This window comes from Bombus pascuorum, chromosome 1 (assembly GCF_905332965.1).
Source record: "Bombus pascuorum chromosome 1, iyBomPasc1.1, whole genome shotgun sequence".
Lineage (NCBI taxonomy): Eukaryota > Metazoa > Arthropoda > Insecta > Hymenoptera > Apidae > Bombus > Bombus pascuorum.
The window spans coordinates 3,401,875-3,424,945 of record NC_083488.1 but is presented as its reverse complement, the minus strand read 5'-3'; the positions used below and the strand labels follow the sequence as shown (position 1 = coordinate 3,424,945).

General features: G+C 43.0%; 1 protein-coding gene across 3 annotated transcripts in view; it reads left to right on the top strand.

Moving 5' to 3' along the window:
• LOC132912228 (ankyrin repeat domain-containing protein 6) overlaps positions 1-23,071 on the top strand; it is a 137,718-nt gene that overhangs the window by 111,143 nt on the left and 3,504 nt on the right. For all 3 annotated transcript variants that reach the window (XM_060970721.1, XM_060969884.1, XM_060971583.1), the window contains 2 exons: positions 21,994-22,203; positions 22,639-22,737. In XM_060970721.1, the coding sequence (XP_060826704.1) occupies positions 21,994-22,203; positions 22,639-22,737 (309 nt within the window). The remainder of the gene's footprint in view (positions 1-21,993; positions 22,204-22,638; positions 22,738-23,071) is intronic.

The window sequence follows — 23,071 nt, the reverse complement described above, 5'->3', positions numbered from 1 at the left end:
ACTTCGAAAGCTACGCGACTCGAGAAACATTTCATTAATGGAATTTATTAGTCGTGAAAAATAATTCGTATTCGCGAGACAGAATTGAGTTTTGTCAGTTTCGATTTATAACTCTAAAAACACGTTAAAGAAGTTCCTCGTTGCGATAAAAAATGACAATCACGAAGAGATAATAAAAAATCGCTTTCATATTCGGGATACTATATACCGGCATAAGCAATTCATATAAATTATACTACCCTAATAATTCATTCTAAGACTATAAAATTGTCTCATAATCGTATAAAATAGCATTTTCACTAACTCTCCTTTATTCGTTGCTTGGTGTATCGTCAAACCGTGCGACTGGTCATCATCATCTCTCGAAATAAAAATCGACAAATCGAAATAGAAATCGAAATTCTTGAAATCCTATAAGAAATACAAAATATCCTGGGACAAGTTGGCTTATTCTAGACGCGGACACGCGTGTACGATTGAAATCTTGGTGGTGATAGTTAATGATAGAAGATAGGCGTGCGAGTGCACGAGTCACGTTTATTCGCCGAGGAACCAGTGTGGAAGTCGGCATGTAATCGCGATGCTCGACGAGCTAAATACGTCGACAACGGCAGGCAAATAAAACGCGTCGACAACCAAGTGACTCGTACAGGAATGTGGATCGACCGATTAGAAAATTGAAAAGAGCGGAAGCGTCGTGGGAAGTGTCTCGTTCCAGACAGATCTTCCGCCGTGACAGGAATAAATTTCATTTAAATAGATCGAGAACGACACGAACTTCGTTAATTAATAATTAAGTCTCGCTTTTTGACAGACGTTTCACCGGGAAAATGTTGTACGTGCTTTCGCATAGGAAAGTGTATTTTAATCAGTCGACGACCGTGAAACGTATGGTGAAATTATTATGTAAAAAAACTGCAGTTGAATGATTTGTAGTTAGAAATGTAGTATCGGTGTAACGGGAGACAGATACTTCGTGAAGTATAATTGGTATCTGTGATACAGGATGTTAGGTGTAAACGATACGTACAATTAGCGTGGTAATAAGCGGTAGGTTGTATGTTGAATTAACTGACTTTTATTGTTACAAAAAGTGTTCGTTGCCTTGCAAGCGGCATAATCTTCTCACCATAAGTGAAAAACTACATTAGCCAAAGCTGAAAAACACCAGCCATACTGTTTCCGTTAAAAAGTCAACTCGAAATAATTTCACTTTCGTCTTTCGTCTATCTCGCGAAGCTGAAAAGTATCTAAGGAAATCTCAAACGTTTCTTCAGGCTATTTCAAGAACATTTAACATTTCGTTAGCATCTATTAATGTCCATTACGGCGATGAAAGTGGCCAGCCACACTTATAATGGTGAACTACGTCCAGAGGAGACTTTCGTGTCAGTTCTTGAAAAAGAAACGAAGCAGAGAAACCATGAGAAAGCATGACTAGAAGGACGTTATACAACGCGAACGTCCACCCTTCAGGGTGGAGTGTCATTACGTCGTTTATTAAAATGTTTTTCCCAAAATGTTACTGCGGGAAGGAAGGAAGGAAATGAGCGTGGAGGTGTGCTCCTGCGAAACGTTATTTCGTAATTTATGTCGGGGATCCTCTGCTCGTTTCGTAGCTGTTACTCATAGTAAAAGCTTGAAAGCTAATCCAAATCTTTTTCCTTAAACCTCCAAAAATTAATCACAAACAATAACTGTAACGCTATTCGTGCTTGTTAAGATGTTAATATCTCTTCATAATTCTATACGAATACTAAAATTACTGTAAAAAGCCTACTATCAAATTCTTATTGTTATTAAATTACTATTAAAAGCGTCGCTATTAAAGTCACGTATCGATTAAAGCCAACGTCGTTAAAAGGTTAATTAAATCTCTCAGAAATTACACAATTCCGCGCAAGTACTTCCTACGAGCGAATTGTCCAACGTAACAACCACGATAGGGATCTCTCTGTACTTTCGTAATAAGGGTCGCATTATCAAGATTACAAAAGACCTTGGACGATGGGGAGTTTGAAAATCAACGATGGGTCGACGCCATCGCTGCTCGCAGCGAGAATAGACGCTGATGGCGTTAGCCTTGATAATCTCGACTATCTCGGACAAAGTGTCTTGCATGGTGCCTCTGCGTTCATGCAGTATCATTACTATAGTAGATCAACGGAAGTGTAGTCGCCAGTCTTCTCGAAGCTGTCATGTAACAAGTATAACCCGACACTTGGCGTCGTTCTACGGTACGTCAGACTTTTTTGCCCTTCGATATTAGCATTCAGCGACCGGACGTTGATGCGCCAACCGCGCTCAGAATTTCATTTATTTACGTCCGATGAATCGTTGCCATGTTCATTCAGTGGGAAACATTTAAAGCTGGAATTTGTATCTTTCTTTCGTTAACCTGCTATCGCGCGATGTCGCGTGCCCTTCCATTCTCGCTGAATTTTTCTTTTTCTTTTCCTAAAACTCGTCAACCGGCCATCTCTCCTCCACCACCGAGCCAATCAACTATTTTATCTACTCGATTTAATTTCCACTATTCGCCGAACGGGATTTCTTTGTTGGCGGAGCTTTTTCGGAGAATGTTTGCAGCTGCGCGATGATTCGTTCGACCAGTTTAAAACTACACTTTCTTGCGTGTACTCGTTTACTCGGTCGATGCAAGTGGGCGGGCGTATTCTGAAACGCGTGTAACAACAAGAAACCAGCTACAACATAATGCAACTATTTTCCATCATTAGGGAATCGCAGCGCGTACGCTGTACCCGAGCTGCGTGGCCGTTTTATGCCATTTTTAGAACGTATCGTCTGCCACGTCTCGAAAGAGAGAGTATACCGTCCGATAGCTTCTTGTCTACGTCGCGCGGCGTGCCTCAACTCGCGCTTCGACTCTTCTTCGCGGAATACAACCTCTCGTTATCCGAAGCTTTTACGATGTCCAGACGCCTGCATTGAGTTATTTCTCCTTTATAAGGTATCGCTTTAAGATTTATCGAAACTTGCACGAATTAACGGAGTAATTAATACGGAGTATTAACGAACAGAGAAATCTCTCTGTTTCCAATACTATCGAGTTTGATTATTGTTTTCGGTTCTCCAATGAACCCCGACAGCATAAATATTAGTCGCGATGAAAGGTCAGGCGAGTTCGAGTCAGCACAGTCAACGTGTTTAAAGTTCAACTGCGTTCTTTACGGTTTCCTCGCATTAAACGTCTGCTCGTTTATAGCAGCTTGAAATTAAAATTAGACTGGCAGATACTGTCTTAATTAACTCCTGCACAGAAGCAACGATTGGAAACATCGAAGATCGAACGAAACTACATTGATTTCAATTTCGATGAATCGAACCGTGTAAACGGCTCTTACAAGAAGCGTAACGAACCGGATACTCGATGTTACTGCTAACAGCAGACGGTCAATTCCCTCGTGCAACGCGCCATGCAAACGTTTCTTGTACAATTCTCGATAACTTGCAATAATTGTCGCGGTAAATTGTTGCATCCACGGTATCGGTTTTCTTTAACTCGCACCAGGCCACGAGGCAAACGTAGTCGGACAAATTTACATTTCTTGCCAGGTCGTTGGAAGGTTCTACGACGGTGCGTGTCGTACGCGTATTTCGCTCGTAATAGTCGCGTGAAAGAGCGACGAAAGAGGAGGAAAGAGGCTGCTCCAAATAAAATGCCAACGCTAAGGGAAAATAACACGTAAGTTGCACGCAACGAACGTATCGCGCACGATGTCCCGGAGGAACGGGCATAGCCGTGGAATCGAAGCTGGAAAATCGTGCGTGAAATTTATAACTAGCGAACACCTTTTTCTTTTACGTGGTCGGTTCGTTGCGTACGGTCCACAGGTGTTCGTTAAGGGAGGAAGCGAAGGCAGCGTGTAACTGATTCTTGATTTCAGACCGGTCGTTTCATTCTCCGCGTTCGCCTCTCTTTCCAAGGGGAATTCTAATTCGTGACTAGATTCAAGATGGAGCGAATGATCTTTCATGGGAAACTGTCACGTTCATACGTGTCATTCTTTCTCTTATACGAACGAGTCGGTAACAATTGCAATTTGAGGGAAGACTTTGTTCAAAAATTGCAACTCTTAACTTGCTCTACGTTCCAAACGTATCTTTGCAGAGCAACCAACCGCTCCATATTAGTTATGCACAAACGTAATTAGTTACAAATGACACTTTGGTGTTTCTTATTCGTAAATCTTTTTACTAACCCTAGGCCAATCATAATTTCACCACTGGTAAGCAATACGCTCGATCCCCAATTAACCCAAGCACGATCTCAGCCAACCCGTTCGTCCTCGAAAACCCTCATCAAGAGAACCGAACCTCCAAACCCAGGAACCTCACCACTTAGATCTCTCACGAAGTCCATAAAAGCCTCAAAAATCGAGCTCGTAATCGCAAATCGGTTGGTCGATCGCACGGTCGCCGGTCGGTTTCATGTTTCATAATCAAACCGTAAAACGGAGAGCGACTATATACCGGCGGATCACGCCGGCTGAAAAGGCTCTGGCGGCGTGCAACCATGTTCCTGAACACAATAAAGCATCCGCTTTACGACGATGCTACATAGGATTTTATTATAATGTGTAGAGATCTCCCATGCTTATGGCGTGTAAAGATCAAATCCTCCATTAATACTCGTAGCAGTTAACTACTTCTTTGATCGTCTTCTTTCTCATACGATACTTCTCTCTCGTCGATAGCCGCTACTCTTCTATACTTGATATTTGTACTTTTGATATTGTACTCTTCTATACTTGATACTTTTCCGTACACATACAGGGTGTTACAGATTTCTGTCGACAAATTTTTCCAACACCTTTGACAGGCTACTTGGAGCGAAAGATGTAGCAAAAACCACGGGCCTACTCGTCTTCGTTCTCGAGATACGATAGGGAGAGTAGTATAAACAAGCTGCTTAACTTCCAACGCGACTGACTATTTTTACTACCTGTTTGCCTCTTGTCAATGCGGAAAATCAAAACGTACAGCTCGTTTCAACGAGTACGACAGTGATGTTCTAACTCGACAACGAACGTACCTCGGAAACGAGGACGATCCAAGCCACGGTGTGTGTAACGTTTCTCGCCCAAAACGACCTCCCAACCCAACACGTTGGCAAAAATCTTGTAGATCGAAATCTAGAACACCCTGTAGATGTTAATAGGATATTTCACTGTTTCGAAGTTGCCGTCGGCGAGTCGGTATCGTGATACTCGATTCGCCTCAGTTCGCGGGACCCGGACTGTGCAGAGACTCTTCGAGATAGGTCTCGTCGTGTAGCTGCCGTTTAACGTACGAGACGAGCGGCAAAGAAAGCGGAGAACCCTTCGATCCTTCGCTTCCTGCATCTGGCTATGCCAGATAACCGGGCACAATTGACTCGTAATTCATTTGCGTTGCCGCGTATCCTGTGTAATCGATGCAGCGCAGCCAGCCTCTCGTCGTTCAACCTCCACCGACAATGAGTCGCGCTGTGTCGAACGAGGAAGAAGGGCGAAGCATTTGCATGGCGGGACGATTATATCGTGCGTAGCCGGTGAACAGGGATAGAAGAACAGGGAAGAAAAAAGAACACGGACGAACGAGGACGCGAAATCGATTAAGACCCTCTTAATGCTCCCTTCCACCTCGATCCGGCGCGGTCATTTTTCATCCAGGCCGTCCTTCCAGCTTCTTCCTCTCTTCTTCCAGCCTCTGTTTACCTTGCACTCTGCCGGGATGGATCGATCTCGGCGAGTTCGACGTGCGCACGATCAAATGAGTTGGAAATCACCGCCCCGGACCGTTATAGTTCCACATGCGCTGGACAACGTGCTTGGTACCGCGCGATCCGAGTGCAAGGCGTTCTCCACGTACATAGTTGCGCGCAATTGCATTCGCAAAAGGCTTACGGATTAGTAGGAAGTTCGTTACGAGGATTATCATTTGGTGTTTCGCGTTTGCGAGTGTTGATAGTAACGGAGGAACGTTCGGTGAGTGATGTGTTGTAGTTTGTGGTGTTGGACCGGTTTCTGTATCGCGGAACAAGTAATTAATCCATTAAGGATCGAGATAGTCTATGATAAAGTTTTATAAACTTGAAGAATTTGAATGGAGGAAATAGCGACGAACGAAGTATTAAACGAATTCTTGCAATTCCTTCTAATTCCTTTTCACAGCCGCAGTGTTGAAAAGCAGAATTGGAGAAGGTAAATTGGACGATAAAATTGCGAATGTTGACGCAACTTAATAGAAAATTCATAACCATCGAATCGGTAGTTGTGGAAGAATATAGAAAATAAAATGAAGATTTAAGAGGAAAGATCTGCATCAGCCTGGCACGGCTTCCGTACAGAATGGTGCTTGGGATAAAAAGGGCGATAGAATAAAGTAAGGAATGCGCTTGACCTTGAACCTTTAGGTCTTGGGGTTATAATCGAGTCCCTCGCGTCCTGTTTACACGGTAAAACGTTTCCTTCAGGAAGATATCTTCTTCGATAATAACATCCCCTGTTTTCCATACTAAACTTTCATTGCGCAACCATTATATCGCTAATTAATAGTCGCTCGCGTTTTTCCATAACATCAATTCAAATTTCTTCGTAATTGATCTCAAATTTAAATTTGTTCTACCCTATTACGAAACCAATGAATATTCTTCGTTAAAGCAATATGGAATACAGACGAAAATAATTTACGACGTGAAATCTCACTCATTATTAAAACCGAGAGAAATTTCACAAAATCGTACGGTGCCAGGAACCGAACTGACGATTCTATCGAGCCATAATTTTTCCATTCGTCGTATTACACGTTTGAAATGATAATAAAATTATTTTATGCCGCAACGATAGAACTAAACCTGCGAGAAACGAATTGTTCGATCAAGGAACACTCGGTCGGAAATGGACCGAACCTTTAACCAAAAGCTTCGATCAAAAACTTGACGATTCTCAGGGAAAAAAGAATGCGAGGATGTGGCTGCAGCGAGCGGTTGATCTCATCCGAGGAAGCAGATCGCGGCAGCTGCGTCTGGCCCGCTGCGCGCGTATATGGAAATATAGCGTGTACCAGCCATACCGAGCAGGTGATCCGGCTCTTCTTGCCGGCCACGATTAATGCGGGGCATTTTTCCCTCAGCTCCTGTGAATAATACCGGCGAATTCTCCGCGGTATTTCGCATTCTTTTCGCCGGACAAACACCGATTTCTGTGCGCGTCCGCCTCACAGAGGAAAAGAAACGGCCGAGTGGATGCCTCGCGCGTGTAATGTATCTTCCTGAGAGAAAGGAACATCTACATACCGCGAATTCAACGAATGTACCAGAGACTACTTCCAGGGAGTAGCTAATGGCCGCCGGTTGTTTCGAGCGATCGTTCGAAATCGAAGAAAATTCTTTCCTCCAACTTCGAAGAAGTTTCTTTCGTCGTCTAAATCGAATGGAAAAACAAGCACGCATAATTAAAATATCTTAATTTTCAGGGAAAATAGGAAACGCGTGGAAGTTCGAACAATACCTCTCACTGAGAAGTTGATCGCCTTTCTTCTTCTTTCTGGTTAAACGTAACGAGCGTTTTATATTTGGAAGAAAAGCGGAAGATGAAAGACGAAAGTCTGCCTTAAACGGATAATGGCCAGGCGTTTCTAACGATCATCGAGCATTCAGACAAACTCTGGATCTGTTCGTTTGTTCGGTGAAAATTACAGGTTACCTTACGAGAGTAACAGCCTATAGTTATATAGAGTGATCGTTAAAAATCGAAAGCTCTCCTAGTATATTCTTTGCTTCGTCAAATACGAATAACTGAATTCTTTTATTCCAAAAGAAGGAGGGAAGCTACGTTCTATTAAACTGCATGAACAATCTTATTTGTCAGTAAAGGGAGTATATTATTACGCAAAGATAAGAAGCAGTTTCGTCACACGTTATTCCTACGAAATAAACGTTCAACGGTCATGATAAAAATGAACCGATTGCCACCGAACGATGGTTACAAGCAGAAACGCGAGATTTAGAGCGTCATTCCGATTTCTACGATCGAAAGATCGAACGCTCCGATCTAGCTGACTGTTCACGCGATCGTCATCGTTATACCGGTGACTGGAACGACGTGTAGGTCGTGTAGCCAGTGTCGCGGTGACGCGACGCCGAGGCAAAGCACACGGTTTCCGCGAACAGATCTGGATGCCGATTAAGGCCTCGGTGTTTGATATAGACTGCGCCGTCCGTTGTCGTCCTCAGCCTCGTCTCGCGAGAGATCGTCGGCCGCGCACCTCTCCCGTCTTACTTTTCTTTTCACCTCGTTAGAAGCTTTCTCGCGAAATCGTTAGGCCTGGAGAGTCGTACGGCGCCGTTTCCGGATCAGAATTTATAGTTTAATTAGCGTGGCGGCTGCAACGCGTATTTCAGACGTTTAACGCGGCGACAGGGGTAAGACACCGAACAACGGTACACCAAAGCCTCGTCCTGAGACGCGAAACGCGGAGAGAGAAGATGGCTTCCGTGAATCTCCCGTCAGGATTATCTGCCTGTTCCTTACTAAACCCTCTCGCACGATAATTTACTAATTTACCAATAACGTTAATAATTTGACTACTCGTAAGCAGACCGCGGATCTTTCCGCGTGCATGGAGAATTTAAGAATATAAAGATCTTCAAGCAGAGTTCTAGCGAATTTAAATGAAATTCGCGGGGAAAGAGAAAGTTGGGAGAAATAGAATTTCGTGAACAATCTGACTGGCAGAATGAGAAACGTTTAAAATAATTAGCAAAAGGTGTACTGTGACTCGAGGATACAAACATAGACGTTCGTAGGATTTAACGCTTCGCATAATTAATGGCGATTGAATGGCGAGACTAGCGGAGAAAGTTGCAGTATCGAGAGTAATAATAATTAATAACGGTGATCTTACGGAAAGTGAAAGTTTGCTACTTCTTTGTAGGAAGTAGTTTAAATAAATCGTAGAATACTCGAACGAGAGTCAATACGAAAGCAGATATCGTAATTTTATGATATACTCGAACGTTAAGTAATATGTGTATCTAATATTACGTTACACTTTTATTTTGTTATTATCGATGAAACGATAATATTATGATTCGAGAGTCATACAGGAATCGGCCGATGGGAAACATCGGTTCGGAGGTGCGGATTAGTCGTGCCTAACCGCATCATAGCGTAACGCGAGTCTAATTTACGTACAATAGCAAGGAAAAACCGGGACAATGGTTTATCAAGATGTCTATCTATCGACACGCAACGGGTGGAACCGGTATTTCTGCGATTATTGTCCTGACGTGAATGAATGAATCTAATTGCGATGCAGCAGGTTGAAAAAAGGATGTTGCGAAGTTTTCTATGGTCGCACTACTGTGTTCGAGTAGTAACAATGAATTAGCGGAGATCCTAGATAGCCGATAAATTATTCCCTTTAATTCTCTGAAAATATTCATTTTTATACTTTGCATAACAAACTGTTCCGTCTTTACGTATCGGATATCGTTGAAGTAATTGCTTCAAGAAAAACTCTACATCTTTTCTTTTGTAAAAGAAAGGAAAGAATAGGATTTAGTGAAAAAAATTGAAAATAAGAAGAGGTCCATATTATTGTGCTCTTGAATATAAATTTTGCTTTAGATTATGATGTAAGTAGATTTCTATTGCTGTTTCTTGTAGCCTTTAGCTACAGCTACACACCAAGGTTAACTCTTTGGTGATGTCCTTTGATATAGATATATGAACGTGCTTCCTATCGTATCCTTATCGTATCGTAACACCGAAAGAGTGAGGATCTGGATCGGCATACGCTATACTTATACTTATTTCAATGTATTTTTCTACTACAAATTCATCCACTCGTCCCTCTATCAGTCAACCTCCACAAACATCAAAGAGTTTCTAATTATCGGATTCGAATTCCATCCACGAAGTAATTAAAGTAAATGAATTTTCGATTGAAATAAAACCCTAACCTGCATCCGACAGCATTGTTATCAGCTACGATGATAAAGAATAACGCACAAAGATACCAACGTGTAATCAAAATAATTAAAATAACGTTCGATAAATACCTTGTAGCGTCATTGGTTTAAAGCGAAGCGATCGGATCTCAATAAACCTGGCCCGATCTCGACGTAATTATACGAACGAGAGATTTGATTTCAACGGGTGGAGGTTTCCTTGTCGATAGAGGTTCGAACGGTGGCGCGTTTTCTACCTTCGATCCTGGCATATCTCTCTTTTTCTCCTCTGATTTGACTTACGCAAGAAGAGAAAAAGGAAGAAGGCGGAGGCAGCGATGTGAGAACGTAATGATCCTTCGCAGAGGAGAGACGATCGCGGCCGCCTCGACTCCTCTAATGACTCGGGACTGATAGATAGCCTCCGCGACGATCGACAACTTCGACTCGGTACCGTGGACCTTGAATAATAAGTTACATAAATTACTCGCTTACCCTGCCCAGGTCTCGACGACACGAGAGAGGGATAATGGCGGACCTTTCGGGGTAAGAATGTTACGAGTATCGAGAATCGAGGGTAATTTTATCGATTCTTATAACGCAAAGAATCTTAGAATCTTGACAATTTCGAATTTTCGATGTCTCGAAGAATTTCCAACCTTTCGAACATTGCAATTTTGAAACTTTCAAGCCTAATGTTCGCGTTTCTAAGGAATTCCTACGAATCTTCTCACAGCATCCACTATTCTCACCATCACCTTCGCATTTCCAATTCTCTTCCTGCCGCTATTTCCGCAAACTCCGGTAACCACAGTTCCCGAGAACGGTGTACAAAAACCACAAAACAATGCTTCGTAAAGTTCCATCTTTCCCCAATGGCCATCAAGTTTATCTCAGAAACTCGTTCTTCGATAATCATTCCGAAGTAGTTTCGTCGCTCCTCTCCTCTCTCTCTCTCGGCTCTCATTTCGAAACACCTTGCAGTACTAGCAGCTGTCGCCTGGTAGTAGCCGAAGCAACGTTTCCACGGCTAAACGGCCAGAAAACGGCGTTCGTGTATTTTGCGTAAACAGATAACTTGTGTCGGCTGATGCATTGCGACCAGTGGAAATGTCAGAAGTTAACAATGCCAGCTTTTACTGGTGATTTAGAACCGTGTGGCTGCCGCTTCGTGGGCGTGCGCGCATTTGTCCTTACTCGCGTGCACGTCTCTTCCAAGCTGATACAAAGCAGCTACGTACAGATGAAGAACAAGACCGTCACAGATTTTTCTCTTCGGGTAACTCTCTTGTTTCCTTTTATTTTCCTTTCTTCTTTCTCTGGTTAAAGAATTCCGCCGAACATCCTCTTTCTTCTCTGTTTCGAAACGCATGTCGCTTGAATGATAATGCACGAGTTTCGTTACGCTTGGAGTTTCGTTGCGTGCACAGAAACGCTATGGCGCTACGTATGTGTATTTCTGAAGAGATGAAAATCTTCGAAGGAAATATTATATATATATATATCAGCGCGTAAAAGTTATAGAACAGCTACTGTAATTATTTGGAATTAACAGTTCATCGGGCTTACTAGTTAGTTTCGCTATTAGCAAAAAGAATCTTCAAAAATAATCTTCCATTTACTGTCGCTTTTTAAACCACCCAAGTGATTTTGTTTCTATTTAATAAGTCGACGATGCTTTCCACTTAATTGTATCCATTTATATGATAAATAACGTTACGTCAACCAACGACGTAACTATCAATTAGGTAAAAAGAAAGGAACATAAGGGAGGTCTGGTAAACCTTGGTAATTTTGTACTTAGTGTTTTGCGCGCAGTATCCTTTTACAGACGGACAAATAAAAAGAAGAAGAAAAGAGAAGAAACGGAGACGAAGAAAAAGAAGAGTACAGCTATGATCTCGGTAGGAGAACAGCGTGCTCGGTTTTTCGCGATTCTTACCGCGGAGAAGATACGAGATGCGCGCTTAGAAACCGGAATCGGTTTCCGTAATTTTCAGCGTGCCTGGACGGACAGCGATGATCAATCTTACGGTGATTCGACGCAGCTGCCTCGGAAAGAAGCGGTCTCGGACGTCCTTCGAAAGGAAATGCGAGTAAAAGGGAATCGATTATGTTCGATCGGCCACTAAATCAAACTCTTTCGTTGAGAAACGTCTCAAAAATTTCTTAAATGTGTTATAGATCTGTTGCAGGAATAACAATTTTCTTCCACAGATTTTTAACGTCTTTTCTCTAATGCGAGAACGCAATTGCAATTCCGCTGTTTTTAATTCAATTTTCAATCTTCCAAATAAGATAATTTTTCTTATTTCCGTATGTCCATCGATCTGATAAATTTCACGAGGTTTTCTCCACTTTCTTCCGAACTAAATACTCCCTTAAGTTTCCCAGGGATTTCGAGCGCGTCGTGAGGTTCGTCCAATTTTGTGCAAAAGTAGGACGCTTCTTCCTCCAAACATTGTCTCTTGCAAAAAGTTACGTAAGTTCTTAAAATAGCTGTTTACCAGTACAGTTACAAGCAATAACCGTCCTTCTGTCGTTGTGGTCACATCGCGGACCATTGTTCCAGTTTAGCTCGAACAAACAGAGGCGAAGCGTCTTGTAGTAAAGCTTGTCAGATCGGCGAGGCGTTGTTCTTGGATCATTGAAGGCGAACCAAACGACGAATAAACATCCACGTTGAAAACGATCTCTGAATTCCCTCGGTGGATGTAAAACCGCGAACGAGTTGCGGTTGCGAAAACACAGCGTGTACTTTAAATCCTGCCACCGATCAGATATCGCACCTACTGGATTGAGCGACTCACCTTCTCCATTATTCTTTCTGCTCCTTTAAATTCTTTCTTTTTCTCTTCTTTTAAGCGGTGTTGAATTTCCACACGTTGATGTATAAACCAATAACACAGTCACGATATTATACGTAATATGTACAGTGGTGGTACATTTATGAATTGCTTTGCTCTTTTCTCTTCTTTCTTTTCTTCAACGTTGCTGAAATTTTGGAAGAAGCAAAAGCAAAGATAAATTTATATCGATTAAATTACAATATATTTTAGGATCGTCTCTTTCCTACCTTTTCTTCCTTCTGTTCTCTTATAATTCTTCTCCATCCCCTTTCCCTTTTCGCTTCTTGTCTATTCTTTGTCTTTCCGAAACAAATAAACAACAGAATGAGAGAAATTTTGGGGAAAATCTCCGATAGAAATTTACGATTGTAAGAGGGAAGTTTTCAATTCACGGCAGAAGTTTTTGACGAGAAATGAGATTTTGTATCGGAAGAAAATGATTCGCGAACGGGTGGCGCAGAAAATTGCAATTTTGTATCGGCGGAATATAGGTGTGGTTTGGAACAGGGTTTCAAACAAATGTACAACTTCCTAAACATTAACTTCTTCGATACCAACTCAGTTTACAAAGTATCCTTAAATAACTAGCGAATCAACGATCAACGTAACACAGATGAGTCGTTAAAGTTTCGCTTAGTTGCAATATTTTTGGTTGCTTTCGTTCCAACTGAATTCACGGCAGAAGTTTTTGACGAGAAATTTGTATCGGAAGAAAATGATTCGCGAACAGGTGGCGCAGAAAATTGCAATTTTGTATCGGCAGAATATAGATGTGGTATGGAACAGGGTTTCAAACAAATGTACAACTTCCTAAACATTAACTTCTTCGATACCAACTCAGTGTACAAAGTATCCTTAAATAACTAGCGAATCAACGATCAACGTAACACAGATGAGTCGTTAAAGTTTCGCTTAGTTGCAATATTTTTGGTTGCTTTCGTTCCAACTGCTTTGTAAAAAGCCACGCGACTTCTGTAACAGAAAATATATTTTAAAAAACGATTATTAATAATACATTTCACAAAGCCACGTAAAAGTTGAATTCAATTTATATGCAAAGACTCATATATATACAAATCGCTATTAAAAAATACTACTCGTATAAAAAATAACATTATTACGGAAATACAAATAGTAAACGCGATACAGACGGTTATTAAGCAACCGTGGCTCTCCAATAATAATCGAAGAAAAAAACTTTGGTACGCGAAGCGAAAAGAAATGCGACTTGTGGCGCGAGTTGGTATAATGGCCGACGTATATTATGCACATGCAACAATGCCTGGAGCAAGCATCTTCTTTACAAAGCCACCGATCGGCTTTCCAAGTGGTACGTGTCAGGGACGCATCAAGGAATCTGCCCTTTGCATTCGTCAGATCCTGTTCCTGCGTCTCAATGTCGATGAACGGAAACCACCGGCCATTGTGACATCCTATTGATCTCGCTGCACTTACGCTTACAATTTCTACTTAATCCTTTTCACATTATATACCAGATTCAGCTTTTTACTTTGTATAATAAGACGTGTTCACTTCGGAGTGGTTTAATGGAATAGTTCGATCTGCGAGAGAAACGAAGCCAGAGGAAAGAAGATGAAGCGATAGGTGCGTGGATTTGTCGCGAAGGGATGATATTTTGCTTTTCTCGACGTTTTCGATAAACGTGAATGTTAAATTGTATGCTGAGATATAGAATGTAAATTAAACGTATTTTAATTAAACGTAAGCTACATGTAGGTGTGAAAATATGAAAGTTGAAATAGAATCTCTTTGGTGGAACGCAGAGGACCGTTATTAAGCAACCATAAATTAGGCAACAATTTTCAGCGGCTCGATCTGATCACGAAACGCAGGATTTCCAGGTGACTGTTTATACATGTCAGATGCATATCGGACAGCGTCCGTTAGCCACCTATTCTTACGATGAATTAAATCTACAACCTGCTCGTTTGCTCCTATAAATTTTCCACCCGTATTTTCCCTTGGCGCACCTGTCATTTCTTCCAACTTGCTAATCGAATTAATCTTTTCTTCGCTGAAACACGTTATGTATACAACTTTATATCGCGACGACTACACGATATCGTTGTACATATCGTGCAGTATATCGTGAGTCGAAAATATAGAACAAAATTGTATAATTTGTAAGGATGAAATTACCGAATTAAGATATGAAAATCGAGATACAGCACGTAGAAGACGAAGCGTGTGGAACGAGTAAAGAAAGAAAGCAGCGATACGAGGTGAGGAATCGACACGAGGCGCGTTTCTTTAATTCGCTTCTTTAAAGTACCTGTCCTCGACATCGGAGGCTACATTTACAGCAACTTGCAAACGATTCAAGTAAATATCGTTTAGGAAGACAAACAGATGTAACGGTACCGCTAAACTTCGCGAGCTATAAAAAGTGACATCGACAGCTTCGACTTTCGAGCGTCTGAAACAACCCAAGCAACCAACTCGTAACCGGTTCGCTACGAGCCAAAAGATCCTGCGCTTCCTTTGTTTGACGAAAGAAGACGACGAAAGGGTGCGAGTTAAAATTAGAAGAATGTCAGCTCTGTGCGGAGCGATGATTTCGCGCCTTGTCCGCCCCTGGCCCGCTACATTGTGGTTTATTCTGTCGGGCAAACCGCACACACGCTCGTTTTACCTGAGAAAGACTCGTGCTTACTCGAGAGTGTGTTCCCTCGGTTGCGCGCGCAACAAAGGGGAAAAAAGCTGGAACCGTGGTGGAAGGAAGAAGAAGAAGAAGAAGAAGAAGAAGAAGCCGGCATTCGATGCGAGCTCAGAGCTAGGGAGAAGAGGAACCTGGCCGTAGGAACCTTCGCCGTAGCTGGCGAACGCCTCGATGGTCAATGAACCATGGCACACGCGACTCTCGCGAGCGCAACACGCTCGTCGTAGCGCGAACACACGCGTCCTCCGCTGCTATCTCGTCTCGTTATTACGCACGATACGACCCACTGATGGATCGATCGAATCGATGCGCGGCCGGAATAAAGGCGTGATCGCCAGACTTCTTTTTCTTCGCCTTGATTTTCCTTGACCAACCATGGGTAGACGGTTTGTGCGCCGTTTCTTCTTGTCCGCTCGTGAACCGCAAAGCATATAGGTAGAGAAAGACGAACAGGAAATGGGACCAGAAGAGCGTTTCAGAGATGGGATGGGTATCTGCCTCGTGGCGATTGCTCGCAACTTGTTTTTCTTTTACCGGCCAACCATGGGATTAGAATGTGTGAACGGTGGTAGTTGGACGAGGATGATGTCGGTGATCGAAGTTGATGATGCCGGCTGTGAATGGAGAGGATGCAGGTTCGTTTCGATTTCGAGAAACCAGAAGAAACGGGAGAATCTGATTGCGAGAAAATTTAGCAAACGGGGAAAGTCCTGCAGCGGCTGTAAATCGCCGTGTCCATTGTATTCGTTGTAACATTTATACGCTGGTTAATTTGGTCCACAAATACGTATGTATATATATTCTTTGTTTAATGGTACTTTCGCACAACTACGAGAATTTGATGCGAATGAAACGTACAAGTGTGGCGACCATGCGCGAGACAAATTGCATCTAAGATTTTAATTACGTTTAGTCGTTATCACGCGCAGTGAGTTCTACCGAATAGATGGAATCGACGTAGCATAACGCGCAACACGGAGTCTCATGGCAATTTATACCTTCTTTTAAATAGATACTTTTACCTCGAAGGTCGAACCAGTGATTAGTCTTCTTTGAGTTTCATTCAAGCGTGGTATAAATGAAACGCGATTCCTTAAGGTAATCCGTTAACTTTTTTAAACGAGTACGCTTCTAGTTTTATAATATAAACGGCGATTACTTTTCATAGTACCCAAAGCTATCGAACCAATTTATCGATTAACTTGATTAATCTACGAATATTTATCAAATTCTGAACAACCGAGATCGAAAGAAATCTGATAAGTATCTTTATAAAAATTACTAAAGTTATTAAAATTCTCTCTCTCTCTCTGTGTCTCTCTCTTCTTGCTGGTGTTTAGCAATGAAAATTGGTTCGCGACTTCTCCCTAAAGCAAAAAGGTATTACATAATTGGTCCACTTTCTCTTGCCATCTTATACGTACAATTGCCTGTCGTTAGTCATCGATAATTTCGAGGATAAAATATAAAATTTAGCATTTGAAACATATTTTCTGACCGATACGCGCAACACGATCGATAGAACCGATAAAATCGACGAGCCTCCTGATCGACGCCATAATGTCCCAACAAGAACATCGACGATCTAACAAGCAGGAAACGAGAACTGGCTTGAAACTGTTTAGTTGATGGCACTGAAGGCCTCGTGGCGATTGTTAAGGATTTTCCAGGCGGACATGCACGCTTCGAGGACCTCACTTTGGCGATTAGTCTTCTTGAAGTTTCTTAATCGTTCGGCGGGGAAGCCTGCAGCGAGTCGATCAGAGATTTTGATGAAGTTCGCTGGTTGTTACGCATAACATGTCCTGATAGATGGATGGTCTTGACGGAATAAAGGTGTAATGTTCTAAGGAACATAGGAACTGACGAGCAGGTAATAGGATACTGCTCGAGACCGTTGATGACACCAGCCTGGTAATAGATGCCGATGCCTTTTGAATTCATCTTCTTTCTAAAAAAGTGCACGCGAATCTCGAAGAAAAATGAAACGTAATCGATGATCACGACGTCGATTAATTACGTCGACTGTTGAAAAATACTTTCTATTCCGGCCTTTGAGAAACATACCAAATCCTATTCTACGAATCTCTTGTATTCCTGATCGAAAAGATACCGAAGAGTTGCGTGAAAGAGTCTGCTTGGAAGAATCATAGATAAACGTACGAGATAATTCTATGAACGATGTCCTAATATTCAGACCATAGGGGTACGCTTTCGACGGTGCAGGATAAAATTCGAGAGAAACTCGAGCAAGATTCGTTGTTACGTAGGTGTTGGCGAAATTCTCTTCGCTTACATCAACATGAACACGCTCCTCGATAATCATCGCGAACGGTACAGGAAATTCTTACAGGTTACATTCCGACACGATCTCGCTCTGGATGCAGTCACCATGACAATACATTATGCATGTGCTCCTCGGGGCTGTTCCACTCGTATGATACGAAAATGACAATGGTCTTACAAATTGTTCTACGCAACGTCTACCAGCTTGTTGCGCTCTAAACAATTTTTCATCGGACGACTCGAGACGCTTTACAGAGAATCGTTCAAATGCCAAAAGACGCGTCGTTGCAGATCCACGAAATTTCTCTAAAAACTATTCCTGTGCTTCTGAAGAAACAGTTGTGGCAATCTAATTAGTCTGAATCTACAAGAGCCGCCTACTTCTTTCTCTGACGAGAAACTCGCCGATCTACCCCGAACTAACGAACCCTCGATTCTCCTTGAGAACCACCCTGACGCGAACAGAAGACAATGCATCGAGGTACGATCCGCGAGAGGAAAAAATGGGATGATGCATGGCGGTTCTGGCGGCGACTTCCGAGTCCTCCGGAGGTCCGTGAGCGTGCACGTACGTCCACGCGCTTCGACGAACAACGTTCTCTTCCTCCGGTTGAGCGATAGCATCGTGATGACCCTTGGAGCAGTCGCCTCGAAAGGCCACGCTTGACCCATCCTGCTCGCGTCGTTGTCCACCAGGTATATAGCTATCGACGTTGGCTTGGCCGACGAGGCGCGTCGTGATCGCGCCTTTCAGGGTCAACGAAGGCCTAGAACAGCGAAAGCAAGAAGAAGACACCGGGCTAGCTAGGGAGCACACAGAGAAATCGTCTGCGAGAGGGTTCAATAGCCTGGATAAATATATAATAAATCATACGAAGCTATGATGGCAACCACCGGCTATTATTATCACGTAGCTCGGTGCTGTTTCTTCCGACGAAAACAGGAGGAAATTCATTTTCCTCGAGTATCGTTCGCTGTGTACGATTGAATACGATTGTGAGATGACGTGAATGAGGAAGCCGCGCTAAGTGTACATATCCATCGGTGAACAGAGACGTTCGCGTACGCGCTGTCTTCTGTCGTAGTGATTTAGAACCTGATGCATTTAACGAACTCCTGTTCGTAGTTGGAATTAGCTGTACGGTTATCGGCGAATTCTCGTCGGTGTTTCACAGTAGCGAGCTGTCTCGCTACCGTGTTTTAGCTTCGTGTTTCGTACGGGTAGTGTTGCTACTTTTTCTTCCTTCCTTCTTTTTCATAATTGTATTTTTCCAACTCGTTTCGAATCGGCTATGTACGATTCAATTTGTTTAGAAGAAAGAGCAACGCGCATTTGTAAATTCCAATGGCTGAAATTTCGAAATTACCAAGTGTAGAATTACCAAATGTGCTACGTCTGTACCTGTCGTGGGAGTATCCCTTAACCATTTAACAAGTTAATTCCAATATTTTTACGATAATAGCCGCGTACAGTTACCCGTCGATTAACGTGCCATCGTTCTCTTTGCGACTTTTACCCGCAGCCTCCTCCATTTCTCTAAATCGCTTACCGCGAAGTACACGCGAACGCATCGCGTGTGAGTCAGTCATCGGTAAATATGGTATCAGAAGGTTCAACTTTAACCCAGCAAGGGGCGAACAAGCACGAGAAACGGTCGTTGGTCGACGCGTGAGATTCATCCTCGAAGACCTCGCGGAAATTTCTTTCTCTTCTTTTCGTGGAAACGGCGGGAAAAACGTGATGGCGAGACGGCGGTGTTGCGATCATCGACGTCACTGCGTGAAACCGATACGTGGGCTGGGTGTTTCGCCGCGGGACACCAGCGGCAAATTGTCCGTGCAAAAGTAGAAAATCGAGGCCGGGAATATCGCGAGGTGTGCACGCCGCAAAGAATTTAACAACGTAGTTGTAGGCCATTTCCTTTCTACGTACGTACGTATATCGGAATTAGAAGCAAATTACACGTACATAGGTTTTCTGACAAAAAAATACGGTCCATAGCAAGATTATTTACGTTAATGTTTTTCTCGAAACGGTAAAGATATTTTTATTTCGCAGGATAACCGTTAAGGTTGCGTAGTTTTCGCAGATTTTTCCTCTTTTCGCGTGGAAGAAACAGAACGACTAGAGTTTTTTCTTTCGATTTTCTTACGTATCTTCGACTCTACCTAACAAGATTTTGCTTGGCTAATGAGAAAAAAAGTTACGATAGATTGCAGTTTTTCATTCTAATGAAGGTACCAAGGGCTAATGACTGCTATAAATTGATCGCACGATGGCGAAGCAACGGAACAATGATAAAACGAGAAGTAGTGGGAAACGGGTACGGGTAACTGGCGAGTCGCGTGCTATCGCAAAGGGTCGGAAGAGAAACATTTAGCGTTCATATCAAAGTTATCGAGCGTAAATGATTAAATATACAGCGACGAAAGAGTATCTCGATGAAGCTATATAATTTTCGTATCGCGCCGATGAAATTAAATTCGTTATCTCGTTTTAACGAGCCAGAAGGACAGACATCGAATCTATTCTCAGATTCGTTCGAATCAATTTTCCATACAGAGAAAAGAAAGCCCTTGAATGTTCCAATTTTTTCATTCTTCCTCTTCGTTCAGACCATCCTGTTTATTTTATAGATTTCGATCTTCTCGTTTCAGATGAAAGTAGAATTAAAACCGAGCTATAACGCCTACCATTAAATTGAAGACAGCCGCGTTTAATTTTCTCATCAACCACTAACGATATTCATTTACGTCCTTGCCATAATATCGAGCCATTCGTAACACGGATTATGACACTCGATTCGACGAAATCTAATTTGAACTCGAATTTCAATCTCGATCCTTCGGTCCAAAGATTACCAAATATAAAATACGCTCGAGGATTATCAAAAACGTATCGAAAGTAAGTACATCTCGTTTTTCGTAAAACGCAGGATCAGAAGACTGTAAAATACAGTTACGCGATCGGTGGCTTTCTTGTCGCGTGATTATTTTTTCTTTTACAATATTCTTCGCTATAGATTTTGATGCGTCGTTTAAAGATGGGCGAAACGATGCGACACGGCGTCGTTTCGATACGCGAATTCGCAAAATGGCATATCTTGGACGTTTATCCGAACGAGTGGCGAACGGAACGTAGCGCGTACAGAGCTGATCTAAATTGAATAGGCATTTTGTGACGCAGCGCGCGACGCTACCCACCCTGAAGGGAACCGCCCACGATAAACTTGGTCGGATTGCTCGAGCCACGTTCGAGATTTCACGTCTCCATTTAGCTGGTTTTCCCTTCTGAACGTTTACGCGTTCCTACACGCTTTAACTCCTCGATTGACATGTTTACCAGCCTGCAAATATAGTTTTATCGCGCAGAATACAGTGGAACGGCGAAGGGAAATGACCAGGTTGTAAAGTATGTGCCGATCCTTCGAAGCTTGTAAGGAAATAACTGGACCTGTAAATCGAGTCGTTAGCTCAAACCATCCACGATCAACGCGATATTTTATACGCGATTCTTCCGATTCGATCGCGTTATCGAATTCTGTTTCTTCTAAAAACAAAGTTTCCATCGATACTGGTTTTCCTACGCTGTCGTGTAATTGATCGTTAAGATTCGATCGAGCATCGCGTTGAGGCGAATCGGTTCGACGTTTCATAAATTCATCATTGTCCGTGAACTTGCGTTCGCGATACACCTAAAAATCGACGCCCTTAAATCGCTGGCAAATCGTGATTCGCCGAACCAGTCGCGCATTATCGATACGTCGAAAACAGAGCTAAACGACTGCGAATAAATTATGCCGGGATATATCTCTGGTAGAATAAATAAGAGGAAGATACGATGTATGCGTTGTACCCGAGCTTCGTCAAGCTCCGACCGTCGGTTCCAGCGTTTCTCGGCAAAGTAAATCAATTAATCGTCATTACCAGTGGTCGGACAGATAGCTACGAATCGGTGAGGAACACAGTTGGAACGGTGATTAACGATCTGTCGTCGTTTTGCCCGATTTCGTATCCGATACGACGAAGAGACCGCCGCGCCTGTCTATATCAACGGTAAATAATCCTTCGCTTCTTTTTCCCTTTTCCCGGCTCGTATCCCCTCGTCCTGTTGATCCAGTCCGACCGACAAGCGCGGACAAGCTTTGATCGATCGGTATCGTCTTCGAGCCACGTTCGTATTTCGTTCGACTTTGTCAATCGATCGACGCGTGTTCCAGCATGGAAATTCAGCGTTGCACGAGGCGTCGTGGCGCGGATACAGCAGGACGGTTGCCGCCCTGGCGAAGGCCCTTGGCACCCAACGAGCACCTCTACACGCGAGAAATCTGGCTGGATTCGCGCCGCTCCACCTCGCCTGCCAAAATGGCCACAACCAAAGCTGCCGCGAACTCCTGCTGGCCGGATGCAATCCCGACCTTCAAAACAACGTGAGTAACAGCTTCGATTTCTTCCCTTTGTTTCCTCTTCGTTGCTTTCTTCCGTACGTACCTCCTCCTTTCGGCCTTTCGAAGTTTGCCAACTTTAACGCGCCTTCAAATACGCTCGATGCGCTTTCGTCGTGTTTCGTTTCGCGCACGGAAATTAATTGGTGAGGTGGTTGATTCAAAAAAGGTTCGATCGTTTAATGTAGGGGAATTGAATTGAATCGTATATGAGATGGTTAAGTTTTGTGCCAGTTGAGACTCGTTTGAAAAGCGCGTGCCTAAAACGTGTCGCGAAGAGTAAGCTACGACGAGTGTACTCGTGAGAAACGGCTAAATGTATTATAGCTATTTGTTAAAAACGTTGTTCAATTTTGGAAGTCTGTCAGAGCGAGCGTAGCGAAACTTGTAGGTGATTTTAACGGACTTGCGATTTTTCAGTACGGAGACACGCCGTTGCATACGTCTGCCAGGTACGGACACGCCGGAGTGACGAGGATTTTGATCTCTGCGCTTTGTCGAGTATCGGATCAGAATAAAGTAAGTAACAATTTGAAACACTTGCCACGTCGTTCTAAGTTTCTCTTTTCTCGCGTAGCCTAAAGCGAGGAGGTTGTACGTGTGGTCGTACTTTCCTCCCGTGCTCTTCCATTGTTTCTAGAATTTTCTTTAATTTGATAAATACCCAAGGTCAAACTTTGGCGCGATACCCTTCTTATCCCATAGATCTCTATCTGCCCCTTCCCACTTGGATATTCCACGATCAAAGTCCATCGAAGAAAGACGAAAAAGAAAAGTCTGTGTCGAACGATCATGCTCGTATCTGCGCGCATCGATCGTGCGAGTCTCTGGTATCTGAGAGAAGCATCCGCCG